This window comes from Quercus robur, chromosome 8 (genome assembly GCF_932294415.1).
Source record: "Quercus robur chromosome 8, dhQueRobu3.1, whole genome shotgun sequence".
In the NCBI taxonomy this organism is placed as follows: Eukaryota; Viridiplantae; Streptophyta; class Magnoliopsida; order Fagales; family Fagaceae; genus Quercus; species Quercus robur.
The window spans coordinates 40,497,144-40,515,055 of NC_065541.1; the positions used below are offsets into that span (position 1 = coordinate 40,497,144).

The 17,912-nt window shown below is 34.2% G+C and overlaps 1 protein-coding gene across 1 annotated transcript; it reads right to left on the minus strand.

Annotated features, from left to right (window-relative positions):
• Positions 1–2,990: 2,990 nt before the first annotated feature.
• Positions 2,991–4,307, minus strand: LOC126693984 (uncharacterized). Its single transcript, XM_050390024.1, has 2 exons — positions 3,850–4,307; positions 2,991–3,320 (listed from the first exon to the last, which is right to left on the minus strand). Exons 1-2 carry the CDS (start codon positions 3,950–3,952, stop codon positions 3,046–3,048), a joined length of 378 nt encoding a protein of 125 aa, XP_050245981.1. The 5' UTR covers positions 3,953–4,307; the 3' UTR covers positions 2,991–3,045.
• Positions 4,308–17,912: the final 13,605 nt, after the last annotated feature.

The window sequence follows — 17,912 nt, forward strand, 5'->3', positions numbered from 1 at the left end:
GTTTTTTTTTTAAACCTATTTATTGGTGATTGTTCTTTATCTTCTTATTAATATATCAATTGATTTTTTTGGTATAGATTATATTTGGGTCTAGGTGCCTTTTTAGATGAGAGCTAACTAGAACCTATTTTTAATCTTTTAAATTTAATTAGCCATAGACTCATGTGATGCGTAGGAATACATAAATATCATGTAATATGAGGTGTAATATATAAAAAGTAACAATTACTTCAAGTATTATTTTTTTTTTTAAAGATTTCTACCTATATTTTTAAATTTTTTTTTTATCTCTAAATTTATATCATATATATATATATATATATATATTTTTTTTTTTAATGTTTGATTACTCTCTTTTAGGGTGAACCATATTCGTTTAACTTTTGTTTTGTGTGTTATATTTACCTAATATACAACTAAATTTTATAGGTTTCAAATTTATTATTTAAATTTCTCATCTCTTAAGGAGTAAGGAGATTATTATAATAATAAAAACTCATCATAAATTACAATGTTATTTTAACTAAAATTAAAACGAAACCGTAGGAAAAGATAGACTTTATAATAATTTATTACTCAAAAATTGGTAGACATATTCAAATTCATAGCCATGTAGATTGTGTTTTGATATAAACTCAAATTCCTATTTCCAAAAAGACTAAATATTAACCCAAACCAAAATTCAACCAAAGCAATAAAAGGAAAGAGAAGACTTTGTGATGAGAAATTAAAAAAACACAATACCAAAACACATATTTAAAAAAAAAAAAAAAAAACCCCATCAATCTTAATCAGAGTTATAAGAAAGAACAAAAATCTACCAAAAGAAAGGGGAGAGAGAGAGAGAGAGAGAGAGAGAGGGAGAGAGAGAGAGAGAGAACTCACAATTTGTTTGTCAAAAAAATATGAATTGAATGAGAGAAATGATATCGAATTTATACAAAATAAAATAGAAATAAGAAGAGTCAAAATATAAGAAAGACAAAAGGATAAAAGAAGTGTAACGGTAAAGTAGAGAGTAGTGGGGAGATAAAGAGGTAAAGAGAGAGGGAAAATGTTGGAGAAAGTGTAACAGTAAATGTGGGCTAATAGGGAGAAGATGAATTAAAAAAAAAAAAGGAAGAATAAAAGTTTAAAAAAGAAAATAAGTGGATGATGTGGCCGCTGATATGACTCAACAAGAGTATAGTAACCATAAATGTTACGCTCTAGCTTTTAAATATATATAGATATATAGATATAAATATGGGGGAGATGAGAAAAAAATGCACGAAACCTCTTAAAAAAAATGTTTAGCATGAAAGAAATAAAATAATTAGAATTATTTCATTAATTGATGTATAAAATCAACATTAGCATACAAATTCATCTTCTGCCTTTAAGATGTATTTTTAGAAACTTTTTATGGTAAAAGAAAAAAGTAATTAATTTATTTTATGATTTTTTATATTTTCCATAAAAGTAGTGTCAAAATTTCTTTTAAATGGTTTATTAATAATTTCCCTAAAAACAACTGTTAACATGACCCCTTTTAATATAATCTACCTATTTGATCATTTTACAAACTCAAATATAGGAGATGTGTGGAATTGGTGATGCAAACCACGTTGACCTGATTGTGGACTTGTGGTATTAGAGGTTAGAGCACTAGCATTAAATATGATAAATGCTAAATTTTTAACATTTATCATACCAAACACCAAAATCCATGCTTCATGAGATGTGCTATATCCTTATTTTTTATTTTTTATTTTTACAATAGACTACCTAGTGAAGGGTAAAAGCGTATTGTGGCATGTTGTAAAAAAATTTATATATGTTTTTATTTTTATTTCATTCTTCTCTCTCCTCTCATTCATGTCAGACTCTTTTTTTTCTCTTCCATTGCCTCTCTTTTCTCTCTCTACCATCACATTTATTTATATTATTTTAATGTGTTGTATATTAAATTAGAAGATGTGTTGTAGTGTGCATTATTAATTAGTGTGTTAAAATAAATAAAGTAACTTTTTTTTTTTTTATACCAAAATATCATATTTTTATTACGTTTGATGCATAATGCTCTTAGCATAGTACACTGTCACTAAATGTAGGGAGCCTCGCACTTGATTATGAATCCAACCTTTTTAGGATCACAAATTGAATCCAACCATTTTAGGATCACAAATTTCTTTTTCTTTTTTGTTATAATTTTAAGGCAATAAACTATGAATAGTTGTTAATTATTTTTACACGTACTCACGGATTTTTTTTCACCATTTATTATCTATCATGTTGCATTTGTGGCAAGAAAGTCGTTGTACTATATTTTTTCTTCTGAATCTGAAACCCACATTTCATGCCATGTGTTGTGTGTGTGTGAGGGTGGTCCTCTCCTCGCTTATACGATTTTTATGAACGGCAGAAACAACACATGATAATCGTTACGTGCCAGCCAGTTTGTCTCCTGTGTGTGCACTGTTCCCACGGCATATAATACATAAATGAATCGTTTTATGATAAACAGGGTGGACCTAAAGTGAGCCTATAGTCAACGAAAGCTTTTAGTTTGGCCCAATTACGTTTACTCAATCCACGTTAAGTTGTAAAACTGTTATAGTCATTAGTCAAGTCTAATGTCAGACTTTGGGTTCTGAGCCTTGCCTCCTAGCCCATCCATCACTTTCTTGTCAGCAACATCCAAGCCGACAGAGCCTTTACAACCAATAGCAAAAGAGTTTGAAGCTTGGCCTGTAAAGTCTAATAAGTTAAGCCTAGACCCATGTTATGAACGAACCACATAATTTTGTCATCTAATCACTAACTGAACCATACTAACCAATTTTTCACTTTCCGGAAATTACAGCACTTGAACGCTAGAATTTTGTTGATTCGATTACATTGTTCACTAACTAGAAACTCTCTGATTACACATACGAAGTCATGTCTAGCTTACAAAGAAAATTTTGGGGGGGGCCCAAAGGGAAAAAAGAAAAAGATGAGCACCACTATGTTACAATTTTACATAATTGGGATGGAATATATATATAAGATTAGATATGGGATTCATGGAACAGGATAAGACTTGTTATTACACATGCACTTGTAAGCCATAGGACATGTCTCAGCCTCTTCAAGTGATGAACAAACGAAGCTCACCATGACTAATCGACATGGTGAGCATGCTCCACAAGCATGAGAGCAATCAGGCAACCTTGACCCTGCAATTTGGAGCGTATCGGCTCCCATTCGCATCGTTGGCCTTCTTTCCCAATAGAAACCGGATTTTGCCTCCATCCCATCTTTTGTTTTGGGCTTTGTGGAATGGCCATGGCTATGGCCTGTTTAACAAAGACAAAGGAAAAGAATTTAATAAGTTAATATGCTATTATAATAATTAAAATTAAATACCTAGCTCTTAAACATAAAACTTTGGCCACAAATCTAATATAAATGGCTTTTGGACATTTAGGAACTATTTAGGGTCTGTCTAGAGCTATGTTTAGCATAGCCTACTTTATCTCTACAAAGGTAATTTAAAAAAAAAAAAAAAAAAATTGTTCTAAGTGACCCTTAAAATTAAAAACATTTTTATGGGTAAAGTTGAAACTTGGAACTTTTAAGAAGAAACTCTACTAAAACTTTAAGATATTATTTCCCATAATTTGACAAAAACTCAAAAGTAAAAATACTCAAAAAAAAAGAAAAAAGAAAAAAAAGAAGAAGTTGTGGCTTTATATAATTATATAGACCCAAACTCTATATTTAAAACCTACTTCCTAATCAACCCGAAAACATATAAAGTAGTTAGAAACTTATTAGTGAACATAAAAAATAAAGCCTAAGAGAGAGAGAGAGAGAGTCTCGTACGTGACCGTGGCCGGCCAATGTGTCTCACGGAACTAACTTCTTCTGGGACTAAAAGGAGAACAATGAGAAGAACAGCAACACAAGCAAAACCCTTAATCTTCATGGCTTTCTCTTTCACTCTCTCTTGAGTGAGCTAGCTATTGTAAGAGCAAGATAAATATTGAGATGGAGATGGTGTGAAAGGAAAATTGAGAAGGTGTTCTATATTTAAAGGGGTGCTTGAAGGAATACGGAATTGAAGCAAATCACAGGCAAGAGTAGGGGACTAAGGAGTGTGTGATTATAGAAGGTCACATGAAAGAGGGTGCCCAAGAAGATTGCTCACAATTTGTCACAGGACTCAAGCTTTTTAGTTCCATGGAAGAAAGGATGATGTTTATGGAAGAATTTACTGAATTGAAAGTGCTTCTTTTACGTGAACTCTAACCAGCACTTGAGTAATATACCTAGCCATAAATGCAGAGTTGCTTGGTAAAATTTATTGAAAATTTTAAGCTTTCAAGCTAATAAATACGGTACGTGTCTCTGATGTGACTACCATTAATATTGCTCCTCCCTATATCCCTCATCTCTAGTGATTTTACGTACCACCTCGGGATCTTGTTTGCAGTATATATTTTACACTACTTTCGTAAAAATTATCCATCGTTATTACCAAAAAAAAAAAAAAAAAAAAAAAAAAAATTGTAAAGATTAAGGGTCCGTTTGGTACATGTGTTTAAAAATTGAAAATTATTGTTTCAAAAAATTTATGGAAATATGTATAGGTGAAAAAGTGCATTGAAATGCATGAAATATTATTTAAAAACTGAAAATGATTGTTTAAAAACACAAACCAAACACTCCCTAAACCTTGACCTATACGTACTTTTTAAAAATTTTATGAATAAAAAATAGGTTTTTGGTGTGGACTAACTTATTCCATATCTCACGCTAGCAAATAAAAAAAAAATTATATATATATATATATATATATAAAATAATATAAGTGTCACCCAAATAACAAGGTGTGCAAATGTATTTTTGATCCTTACATTTTGATCTTATTTTTATTTTGGCCTTTACTTTTTTACTTTACTATATTTAATTTCCAAAATGAAAAACATGTTCTATAATTAACTGAAAATAACTTACGTGGCAAACAGAATGCACAGTTAGTATATAAAATGCCACATGGCCATTAAAATAATAAAATAAATTTTTACTTAGCAATTAAATAATGCCACATTAGCATTTTTTTTTAAAAAAAAATCCATGTCAGAAAACAATAAAAACAAAATTATAAACTTGTGATTTAAAAAATAATAATTAAAATAAAATTCTTTTCTTTTCATTATATTTTTTGGAAGAACATGTCACTAGAACATGATTGTTCATGTTCTTCTCCAATTATCTTGTTTGGTTACCCAAAAAATTAATTTAGATTTAAAAAAAAAAAAAAAAATTTCTTCTTCACTTTTATAAATTGAGAAAAAAAAAATTATAGTAAATTTCTCAACTTTTCTTAAACTTTTTTTTTTTTGACAACCATTGAAAACCCACAGCCTTTCTTAAACTTTTCTTTTGGCCTTTCCTATATCTCCCTCTCTATCAAGTCTCATCAAGAACTCTCTCTAATTTCCACAACCACCACACACACACACACACACACACACACAACGGATGGCCTATGATCCCGTATGTTCTTTATTGTACTTTTAATATAGGCGAATATACATTTTTGGTCCCTATATTCTGGGCAGATTCCTATTTTGGTCCCTTGCTACTAATGTAGTCCCTAAAAAAAGCAAATTGATTCTATTTTGGTCCCTATTGTCAACTCACTAACGAAAACTTCCTACGTGGCAGACGAAGTGCTGTGCTTACTGACATGGCGCTGACGTGGTGATTAAAATATTATTTAAAAAATTATTTGGCATTTTTAAATACCACATCAGCATTTTAATTAATAAAAAATTTAAAAATAAAAAAGCCAGATTTCTCAATTTTAATTTTAATTAAAAAAATAAAAAACAAACAAAAAAATTTACTTTTTTTAAGTTGTAAAGATTGAAGCTCAAGATTTCATCGTTCGCAGCTCTCACTCTCTCACACACACTGAACCTGAGGTCTTCCATTCATTCCCAACAAGAACACCTCTCTCGGTCTCAAGACCCAAACAACACGACCACTCAAAATCAAGATCAAGAGAACCCGTAATCAAACCCCAGCAATCCAAGACGAACCAACCCCACTCTTTGAGCCAGTTTGTGTTAATCTTAACCGTGCCGATCTGCAAGCTCGGGCGTTGAGGTTGCCTTTTCCAGTGAAGAAGAGCACCACCGTTTTGGTGGTTTTGGTGGACTCGCTAGGGTCGGTGGAGGAGATTGGGTTTGTGGAGGATTTGGTGTCCAATTGGATTCTTCTCCACCACGCACTGTTGATTTGACCCAAACTCTCTAATCTCAAAATCTTATCTTCGCTCAAAACCTTACACATGATATCGACCAACGGCGAGTAGATCAAGAGGCTGATCTTTGAGGTTTTGATCATGGAGGCCATGAGGTCTTGATGCAGTGAAAAACATGGGAAAAAATTGGAGTCTTGCATGTGGGTGTTGTGAAACACGGATTGGTGGTTGGTGGCTGTGGTGTTGTGAACCCCAGGTGGTGGTAATTATGGATTGGTTTGGATTTGCTGGTTGTGGTGGGTTTGTTGTTGGTGTGGGTTGATTCGTTTGTTTGTGTTTGGTCTTTGTTTGGTCGGTTGGGTTCGTTGATGATTTTGGCTTGGGTTGTGATCTGGATCTTTGTTTGTGTTTGGTCTCTTCTTTTTTTTTTTTTTTTTTTTCCATTTGTGTTCTTGTGATTTGGGTTTGAGTTCTTGATTGTTGGGTTTGTGTTCTTGTAATCTGGATTTGAGTTCTTGGTTGCTAGGTTTGATCTGGGAAGAACATGAAGAACAAGTTATAATGTTCTTACGAAAAATAATAATGAAAAGTAACAATTTTTAAAAAAAAAATTAAATTAGATTTAAGGATTTTTTTAATTTAATTTCTTTTTTTATATAAATTTTCTGACATGGATTTGTTTTAAAAATTAAAATGCTGGCATGGCATTTAAAAATGTCAAATAATTATTTTTAATAATATTTTAATGGCCACGTCAGCGCCATGTCAGCAAGCATAGCACTTCGTTTGTCACGTAGTAGGTTTCCATTAGTGAGTTGATGGTAGGGACTAAAATAGAATTGATTTTCTTTTTTTAGGGACTACATTAGTAGCAAAATCAATTTAGGGACCAAAACGGGAATGGGCCCGAAATGTAGGGACCAAAAGTGTATTTTTACATTTAATATATTGTGTTTTCATTGTTCTTTTTGGTTTTTATATTCCTTTTTTTTTTTCTTCTTTTCTTTTTTTTTTTTTTTTTTTTTTTTTTTTTTTTTTTTTTTTTTTTTTTTTTGTCTATAACAGATTGATTGTTTTTCGATTTTTTTTCAAGACTACTTTATTTTATGAATACATTTCTAAGAGCGGCATCATCTGGTGGGTCTCTTTCTTTCTTCTTTCTATCTCTCAAATCGGTGGGTCTCTCTATTTCATCTCTCTATCTCTTAGCTTGGTGGTGGAGATTGCAGTGGAGATAGGTGGTGGTGGATTCTGATGGTGGGTTTTTAGGTTGTGATTTTTGCTAATCTGGGTTTGTGGGTTTGTAGCGAATTTGATTTTGTGTTTTTCAAGTTGGATATGATTTTGTGTTTCAGTGGATTGGTGGGTTTCCAACTTGGAGATTGGTGTTGATTTTGTGAACAAAGAGGATGCAAATCTATTGATTTTGGTTTGTGTTTGTTGAGTTCAAATTTCTGGGTTTAGTTTCTGGTGTGCAAATTTGTTGATATTGGTTGATTATTGTTTGATCTCAATTTTGAGTTTTGATGCATGTGTTTGGTTGTAAAGAAAGTACAAGAAAGACAAAGAAAATAAGGATTAATTTTCTAAGAGAACATGAACATGAACAGACATGTTCTGGGGAAAAGCGAACATGAAAAGAAAAAAACACAAAAAACAAAAAAAAAATAATAATGAAAAGAAAAGAATATTTTACTTAATTTTTTTTATAAAAATCATATGTTTAGATTTTTTTTTAATTGTTTTTATGATGTGGCTTTTTTAATATTTAAAATGTTGATGTGGTATTATTTAAATGCTAAATAAAAATTTATATTATTATTTTAATGGTCACGTGGCATTTTATATGCTAACTGTGCATTCCGTTTGCCACATAAGCTATTTTTTGTTAGTTAGATGACTGTAAGGACCAAAATAGAACGAGTTTTTCATTTTGGGGACTAAATGCGGTAAAATAAAAAAGGTAGAGATCAAAATAGAAATATGGTCAAAATGTAGGCACCAAAAATGCATTTACGTGAATAACAATGGAGCATGTAACTTCTCAAATCCAACAACTCATACAAGCACAATCTATAAAATATATGCTTATCCAAGTCAATGGCGGCTCTATGAATTTTTTTTTTCCAGGGTGGTTATTAAGAAACTTAAATTATAAAAAATATAATAAAAAAAACTTCATATATTGACAAAAAACACACGTAAATACATAAAAAGTCTTATAATTTCCTTTTAAGAATTTTCTTGAAATCGTTGCATGATAGTCTCATTATCAATGTTGCAAGTTACATCTATTTCAAAATTTGAGTTTAATAAAATTTTTCTTGGGCTTTTTTTTTTTTTTTTTTTTTGGTTTATAAGGTCCTAATATATTGTTAAGGGGACCAAAGTTTAAAGACAAATTTTGGATACAAATTTAGTTGTAGTCTAAGACTACAACTCTCACTAAAAAAATTAACATGATTACATATTTCGAAATTTGAACCATTGAATTGCATGTATTTTATGTTTTTAAAACACATGTTAAATTTCATGTCAATTATGTATTATTTACTATTTGATCTATAAATTTATTTTTTATGTATAATTTTAGACTACAAAAAATTAAAATTTAAACATTTAATTGATGACATAACTATTGATTTTTAATTTTCTTAAAATTTTGCAAATATGGAAGATATAAAACGAAAATGTAATATAATGGTGGACTTGTTAAAATTTACATCTAATAAAAAAATATTGAGTGAAGTTATAGTCTTAATTTAGAACCAAATTTGTGGGCGAAAAGAAAAAATTGTTAGCTAAAAAAAAAGATTTTTATCTTAAAAGATAAAGAAATTTTAAGTAACATGCTATCGATGCTCTTAATATGGTATAAGAAAGGTGAAGTGATGTAAAGAGATAGTGATTCATTACTGCATTGTGTTGGTAATGTTATATAAAGAATTCGTGAAGAATTAAAGAGATAGAGGACGGTATATATCCGAAGAGCAATCAGGTATTTACAGAATTCCGCACACATCTCATTCTTTTTGTAAAAAAAGATCAACAAAGATAAAATGTACTATAAGAAATCATCAGATATCAGCTAGAAAGTTGTTGCCAGAACCATGCAGTAATTTGAATGATCAAAGTATGAAACAAAAATGAGAGAGCATCCCTGTCAAAAAAAAATAAAAAAAGAGAGAGAGAGCATCATGAAGTAATAATGTGTAATTACAAACATTTACTGAATCCTAGTTGTGGGTTGTGGTTGTCACGAATTTGGTATAAAATACACCAATGCAAAGGAATTATTGTCTCGAAGGCGAGGAAGTACTGCATGCCGAACAGTCTTTTCACATGCAACACAATTATGATTTTTTTTTTGGTTTTTGTGTTCTCTTCCGGTTACAAAAAATCAGCGTTCTTTCTCTGCACAATCTAGCTGACGTGACTAAACCTTGTTCAGCCAGCACTTTTAATGTGGGGTACCGGGTACTGGTACGACCCTGCTCTTCAATTTTTTTTTTCATCAAATTATTTAAGTTTTCAAAAAACCTAAATGCTATGGTTATACACTTCTTTTTATCATCACAATGGGAACAACATAGCATACTTTTTTATAAACAATATTTAGTCAATAATGTTAATGTTATAATGGAGTTATATAAGTTTATCTTGTATTAGTAATGTAAAATTTATATTATAGTTTAAATAAATGTATATAATGTTATATACATTTGTAAAACAAAAATTATATTCATGTTATGACTATCCTTTAAAATGCTAAGATGACATGTTAGGTAATAGTAATACAATGGCAACAAAAGCTAAATATATGTGGATACATGTGAAATAAGCCTTTAAAACATACTACATAGTACATACTAGAAGGTGAGTTTTTTTTTTTTTGGGTGGAAAGCGGGAGGTTTTATTTATATAATACCGAGTTCATATATTACCAACACCTATGCCCGGGGCACATAGTCTAGTGTCCCCCAGGCCAGTCAAGTCCCTAACATATGATACATCAACAAAATCGGGACATTCACTATACATAGCCATTAGATTCCGTTGGCGAGTCCCCCGCTTCGCCAGAGCATCAGCACATCCATTTGCCTCACGGTACACGTGATGCACATGTACCTCCCACTCCTACTCCAAGAGGTTCCTGCAATCACAAATCAAAGGCATCAAATTAGTAGGGTAATTCATAGTGTCATTTGTCAACCAGGTTAGAACCACCTTTGAATCGAGCTCAAGCTGAAGGAACTTCGAGCCCGTATTCCATGCCATTGCCAGACCCTGTCTGACTGCGGCCAATTCAGCCATATTATTTGTTGCAAGGCCCACATGAAGTGAGAACCTTGAGATCCACTGGCCTCGATGGTCTCGCAATACCCCCCCCCTCTACTCCAGCTAGTCTTGGGTTACCTAGGGCACTGCCATCAGTGTTAAGTTTAAGATAGGGGTAGGGGGGCTCTTGTCATCGAATAATCTGCAGAACCAGGATCGGGGGTCGTCTGGTGGTACTAGCTAGGAAATGGAATTCTGTCGCTGCTTGTACCGAGGAGTAGATAAGGCTATGTTGGGAGCGGGATTGGTTCTTAAATATTCTTTCATTGCGTGCTAACCAAAGCTTCCAACAAGTGAAAGGGAAATAGACTTGCCATGGGGGGTGATGGGGCAAGGTCGCCCTATCCAATGTAACATTGTGTCTAAGCCAGTCTTGTAACGGTAGTCGAAAGAAGGATAGAGGCAATATTCCCGGTGATTGGCACCAAACCTCTTTCGCCCATGGGCAGTCATGAAGAATGTGTAAAGTTGTTTCTGGGGACTGGCATCAAGGGCAAAGAGAATCCACATACGGGCGTCCAAAATATAGGAATGTTTTGGTGGGCAGTTGGTTTCGCATAGCCTTCCAGAAGAAAATTTGGATCTTTTTAGGGCAAGGGGAAGCCCAGATCCAGTTCCACAGTGCTTTGTTCCAAGGGGCCTACTGTTGGTGAAATAGAAATTTTGTCGCGGACTTTACAGAACACATCCCCTTATTGTGGGGCCATAGAAAGGTGTCGGTAAGGTGAGCAAAATGGGCCATTGGGATACCTTGAAGAAGGTCTTGGATCTGGGGGGAAAGAGGGAGGTTAAGAGAGTTAAAAGACCAAGACTAGTTAGACCACAACGAGTTAACCCTACGATCTTCATCTTGGGGGAGGAGGGGACCCTCAATATAACTACGCAGGGAGCTGTTGGGAAGCCAATGGTCCTTCCAAATTCGAATAGTCTGTCCATCTCCTACAACCCACCTCATACCTCTAAGAAGCAAATTGGCCCCTAGCGAGAGAGCGGTCCATATATGTGATCCTCGTGATGTTCGATGACTGGTAAACAAGGTAGTGTGTGGAAAATATTTAGCTTTAATCACTCGGGCCCATAGCGAAGTTGGATTGGAATAGAGGTGCCAGGCTTGATTCATGAGGATAGCATTGTTTTTGTGCCGGGTGGAGGATATGCCTAACCCTCCAGCCTCCTTGGGAAGCGTGACCGTCGCCCAGTTAATCGTGTGGCATCCCCTGTCATGATTACTATCTCCCTAGAGGAAGTTACAGCTCAGTATCTCTCTTGTCTTGACTTGGTAACACTCATGAGCTATCCGGATGACTCACAAAAATTTAATAAGATTCTGCCAAGATTCTTACAATCCCTAGTTATGGCTCTTGTAAATAGGAAAATATCATCGGCAAAAAATAAGTGCGAGAGATGGACCCCAGTTCTGAAGTACTAGAAGGTGAGTTTGATTGGAGAACAACTGTTTGAAGTGTGCACATTTTACCCAACTAGTATGTTCACACAAGTATATTGTATAGGTTAGTTAGACTTTAGTTCTTTACCAGCGTCTTCCACTTTTTTTTTTTTTTGATAGGAAAATTGTAAACTTTATTAAAAAAAGCACGTAATGCAAGATACATCATGGAGAAGAGCTTGCTCTAAAAAGCAAAGATTCTCTGCCATCTAAGTCATATAATCGTCAATACCTAATGCATATTTTGCTAACAAATGAGCTGGCTTATTGCCTTGTCTTCTAATATGTGAAAAATCAATCCGTGAGCAAACCCCATACATCCCAAGTATACCCAATATAACATGTGCCACAGAAGAAGGAGAATCAGAATGACCACTCAATGAATTATACACCACCAAGGAGTCCCCTTCAATAGTAAACTCAGAAATCCCGACGTCCCTTGCAAATCTGATTCTAGCTTCAAAAGCCTTCGCCTCAACCTCCAGCACCCCCAACGGTGAGTTAATTTTCTTACTTAGAGCTGCACAACCAGTCCATTGGAGTCTCGAATCACCACCCCTACTCCTGCTGTCTTCTACATTTTAAACACCGCCCTATCCACATTGACTTTGTATCTCAACCCCGTTGGAGGTGTCCATGTAATTACCTGACTTTCTGGACTTGTGATTCTCGGAATTTCATTCACTGCAAAGTATTCCGCAAGGTACTGAGATGTCCACTGCACTATATCCCGTCCTGTCTTTTTTCTTTTCCCATTTCGAGCTTCATTCCTGTTAACCCATATGGCCCAAGCTACGGTAACCACCATTGCCACTTTTTCTTCATCATACTTGCCTAACACCATTAGGTTCCATAGTAAATCAAAGAAAGACGAGATAGTACATGGGTCAAAAGAGAAGTGTAGTTTTGTGTGTTGCCATACCTCCTATGCTCTTGGACATCTCCAGAATAAATGGCCCGTTGTTTCAGACTCTGCCTTACATTCTTCACACCAGTCTTCTTGCAGGACCTTTCTATGCATTAGATTCTCCTTGGTGGGAAGGATATTGCGACACGCCCTCCATGTAAAGTGGCGTACCTTATGGGGAATCGGAATTAGCCACACAAACCTCCAAAATCCTCTCAATTGTCTATCATCTGAATTGGACCCAGTATTAGACCATGTCCCCTCCATGGCCAATCTATAAGCACTTCTGACACTAAATTTACCATTTTTATTCCTTGCCCAAATCAATTTGTCTTCAGGTAATTGCACACTTAATGGTATGCCCTTTATCAAGTCAGCCTCATGGGAAGAAAAACTACATCTAGCACTTGATTTTTCCAGCAACTAGAATCTTAAGAAATCAGTTCACAGACTCGTGTGTCAGCATGTAGAAATTTCCAAGGAGATACCATCTTGTATGTGGAAGAAGTTGGCAACCATTTATCGCCCCATACCCGAATAGAAGTCCCATTGCCCACATTCCAACGAGTTCCTTGTTGAACCAAGGATTGGGTTGCCATAATACTCCGCTACGCATAAGAGGGATTATTATCAATTGAAGCTTGCAAAAACTTTGAGTGTGGAAAATACCTTGCCTTAAAGAGACGATATAGTAATGAATCTCGCATTGTTTGGAGCCACCATCCCTGTTTAGCAAGAAGAGCAAGATTAAATTGCTTTATTTGATGAAAACCCATTCCTCTGGCTCCCTTGGGTGCACAAAGCTTGTCCCAACTAAGCCAAGCCATTTTTCTCTCATCATGTTTTTAACCTCACCAAAAGTTGCGGATCATGCTAGTCAACTCATCACAAAGAGAATCTAGGATTTTAAAGTAACTCATTGTGTATGTAGGAATAGCCTAGGTTATTGCCTTAATCAATACTTCCTTGCCTGCCTTAGAAAGAATTTTTTCCTTCCACCCTGCCAATTTTTTGCTAAGCTTCTCTTTTATCGCATTAAAGGAATTCCTCTTATTCCTTCCCACAAGGGACGGCAAACCCAAATATTTTTCATGCTGACGAATAACTTGTGCTCCGAATCTATTCTTTATCTCCTCTTGAATCTTCCTCGAAGTGTTACTACTAAAAAATAGAGATGTTTTAGCTCTATTCAATTATTGACTGGAGGCGTTTTCATAAATAGCAAGGATTCTTTGTAAAGTGTTGCATTCTTCAATGGAGGCTTTACCAAAGATAATGCTATCATCTGCAAAGAAAAGATGTGATATTGTGGGACTACCTTTGCAAACTGATAAGCCTTCCAACTCCCTGTTTTCTACTGATTTTTGAATCAAAGCAGATAAACCCTCTGCACATAGGAGAAATAAATAAGGTGATAAAGGATCTCCCTGCCGTATTCCCTTTGTTGGTACAATATGCCCCCTAGGCTTCCCATTGATCCTTATTGAGTAAGACACAAATGTGACACACTGCATATTAGAGAGAGAGAAAGAGCTACTCATCCTTAGTGAGAAATCATTGTACCCTCTTCTCCTTTTCTATCCCATTGTCATACCTTGAGACAAGATTTGTACTCAAGCACAACTCACACCTATTCAGAGTGTAGTGAGTGTTTTGGAGTTTGGGAAGTTTTGAGGATTTGCCAAGAGAAGCCGGTGAGGCTTGGCTGATGCAATCGGGCGTATTGTGGGATCCGAAAAACTGGTGAAAACATGACTCCGAGAAGTTCGTTGGTAGCAGGAGCTTGGAGGGCTCAAGTACATTGGGTAGATTAGGCTTGGAGGGTCTTTTGTTATTTGTGTACTCTAACTTATTCACTAGTGAATCGATTTCGACTTAGAGGGTTGTGAAGAGGTTTTTCACCGAGTTCTTTGGTTTCCTCTTCGATAACACGTCTTGGTGTGATCTTAAATTTGCACATCTCTTCCCTTACTCTTGTACTTTACATTTATTAGTTGTTGTTCATGTTTGTGTACTAGAATAGTTTCGGTAATTGCGCTTCTTTTACTATTGTTCCGCACTTAGATAAGTTAGAATAAAAACAATTTAGCTATAATTTTAAAATTGAGGTCTAAACAAACTCGGGTGTTTTAGCACAAATTTGAACTTTCATATTTAAATAACAATTTCCAGTATTTAAACACCACAACACGTATTTTCATAATACTTTTTAACCCACACCCATACCCACACCCACACGTATTTTTACAACACTTTATTAGAAATCTCTTACGAGGTCCATAATATACATAGTTCATATTTACTCTGCTTCAGGGGGGCCCTGCCTTTTGGGCTACAGATACAGAATATTTCTTTTTTAACTTGTGCCGACAATAAATTATAAAACCTTTTGGTCAATGGTCAATGGTCAATAATGAGAGTTTAAAGCTATTTCATTCTTGTTCATCGTTACTAATTAGCTACACTGGTTAAGTCCGTGTAGACGTGTGTGCTACTGCTAGACACAACGGTGAGACTCAAACCCAAGATCTTATTGGTCAAAATGAAATTTCAATCTTAGGTACCCCATCTTGGTTGTGAGACAGCATTGCATCCAAACCGTCCATTTTGATCCTATCATTAATTACCAGTACAGCCAGCATTTTCCTCCGAATAACATCCATTCAATATTAGTACGTGCAGTGGATGCTTACCACGTGTAAACTAGCGTGTCGCAGGGTCCTGATTTATGTGTCCCTCAAATACACTGAAATTCTATTGGTGTGGTGTGATGTAGCAGTTGACTTCGCTAGCTACACAAGACAAGACAAGACAAGACAAGAGATACCGTGTACAAGCCCATGAGCGCCCGCCAAGAAAGAAACACAGTCATACCCAAATATCAAATTTCATTCAAACCAATTAAAACGTGCTAACATAAAATTCAGTGAAAAATATATTTATATATATACATTTTCATATATATATGAGCAACCTCTACAAGCTCCAAAAGTGTGTGAACTGTGAAGCTAGCCATGATGAACACCCTTATACTCAACACCACCAAGTCTTTCAACAGAGAATTGGATGGACATGGATATGAGCAACTTGATCAAAGTGAAGAAACGAGGGAAGAAAAGAATCATGGACGAAGAACATTTTCTACGCGCGAGAGTCATAACAACATGGTGCATTCTTTAAGCTATAAACGTGACCGAGCTAAGCAGCGGCGAATTTTTCTGAAATCATACAAGTTGGCATCCATGGACTCATTGAGAGGGTCAAGGTCGACTCGGAAACTAAGGAAGACGGTGATAAAGGTGAAGAAAGTTGTGGTGTCGATAGTTTTATCCATTCGAATTGGCTTAACAAGGTCTTGTAATTGTCGATTGTCAATACGTGCATCCTCACCAATATTGCATAGGAAATGAAGATTACGAGTGTTTTTTAGTGTGAACTCTCTCTTCTTATATTTAGCATGTTTGATCATTGGCATGCTAAAATTCATTGGGATGAGTAGTCTTAATTTGGAGCAAGTAAGTCATGTAGCGTTGAAGCAAATTAAATAAAGTATATATGAGCAAGCAGTACTGATGAATTAACATATATTCCGGTGTTGTGGTGGTCAGTGGGAGCTATGGGATTTCCGGCTGGTCAGTATTTCTATTATGATTTCGAATCATCATTTTCATTTGTAAATAAAGCCTTCATGTAATGTAACACTTTCTTTTTTGTTTTTTTGGCTGATGTTACTCTTCATATAATTAAATAATTGCTATTGTAGCTACATACGTAGTTTATTTATTATTTATTTTTTTATTTTTTTTCCCTTCAATATAATTAAAGATATCTAAGGCTAGCCCATTGACCACCACAACTGGAATATATGTTAATTTACTCCTAAAGTGGTTTCGATTTGGTGGCCAAAATGTTATTATAGGGACACATATATATTCATTTGATTAGAACCACTCTTAACTTGCTTCCGCCTTGGCCTATTGCCAAAGTGAAAAGTTACACAAAAGACTGAAAAGAGACAAAAAAGTATTCTTGCCAAATTACAGTTATTAACTCTTGAACTTAGCCAAAGTCCAAAAGGCGGAGAAAGATATAATTATAATAACCATCACACAAGATATAAGAATATTCCAAGAGAACAATAATGCGGAGTTTAATTAAAAAAAAGAAAAAAACTAAGAATAAGAACAAAATCAGTGTTTCTAAATTGCCATGTGTTTTGTATTTTTTTTTCCGTGTTGTAACGTTTGAGGACAATGTTATTCATTTGAATCTAAGTAAAATATTGTATGCTTTATTTTTTAAAATAAAAAATGAAAGAAAATATAAATAATTTATTGATACAGAGGATGTGGTTGAATTTAAATGTTAGATAAAATAAGATGAGAATAAAAAGAGAAAAATAAATAAAAGATATAACAATAAACACCAAATTATTCAAGTTATGCTATATAATAGAATAACATTATATTCTTAGATACTATTTTTTATAATGAAATAGGATAACATTTGATGATCAAAGACAAAGAGAAAAAAAAAATTAAAATACAAAACTAAATCATATCAACCTAAATTAAAATTTTAAATAACACAAAAATTCATCAACCTAAAGAAGGGTTGTGAGAAAAATAAAATAATTCATCAAAAATGAGAGAGAGAGAGAGAGAGAGAGAGAGAGAGAGAGAGAGAGAGAGAGATTTTAATTAGGTGGGAAAACTATGCATATATAGAATGAGAGAGAAAATGACAAATTTATAACAAGAGAATGTGAATAAGAAAAGCCAAAATAAAGGAAGATAAATTGATAGATGAAGACTGATATCAAGATAGAGAGAGTAGTGAGAAGATAAAAAAGGTAGAAGGGCCGGAGAAAGTGTAACAATAAGTTCAGAAATTAATAATAACAAGAAGAGTTAAAAATAAGAGAGGGATCGTGTATATATATTGATAGGACAAAGAGATCATATTTTGATTGTTAAATAATA

Bases quoted from the DNA above. Each gene is read 5' to 3' on its own strand.
- LOC126693984 (XM_050390024.1), bottom strand. From the start codon at position 3,952: ATGAAGATTAAGGGTTTTGCTTGTGTTGCTGTTCTTCTCATTGTTCTC. The intron at 3,321-3,849 runs GTACGAGACTCT...TTTGTTAAACAG, and splicing joins CATTGGCCGGCCACGGTCAC to GCCATAGCCATGGCCATTCC.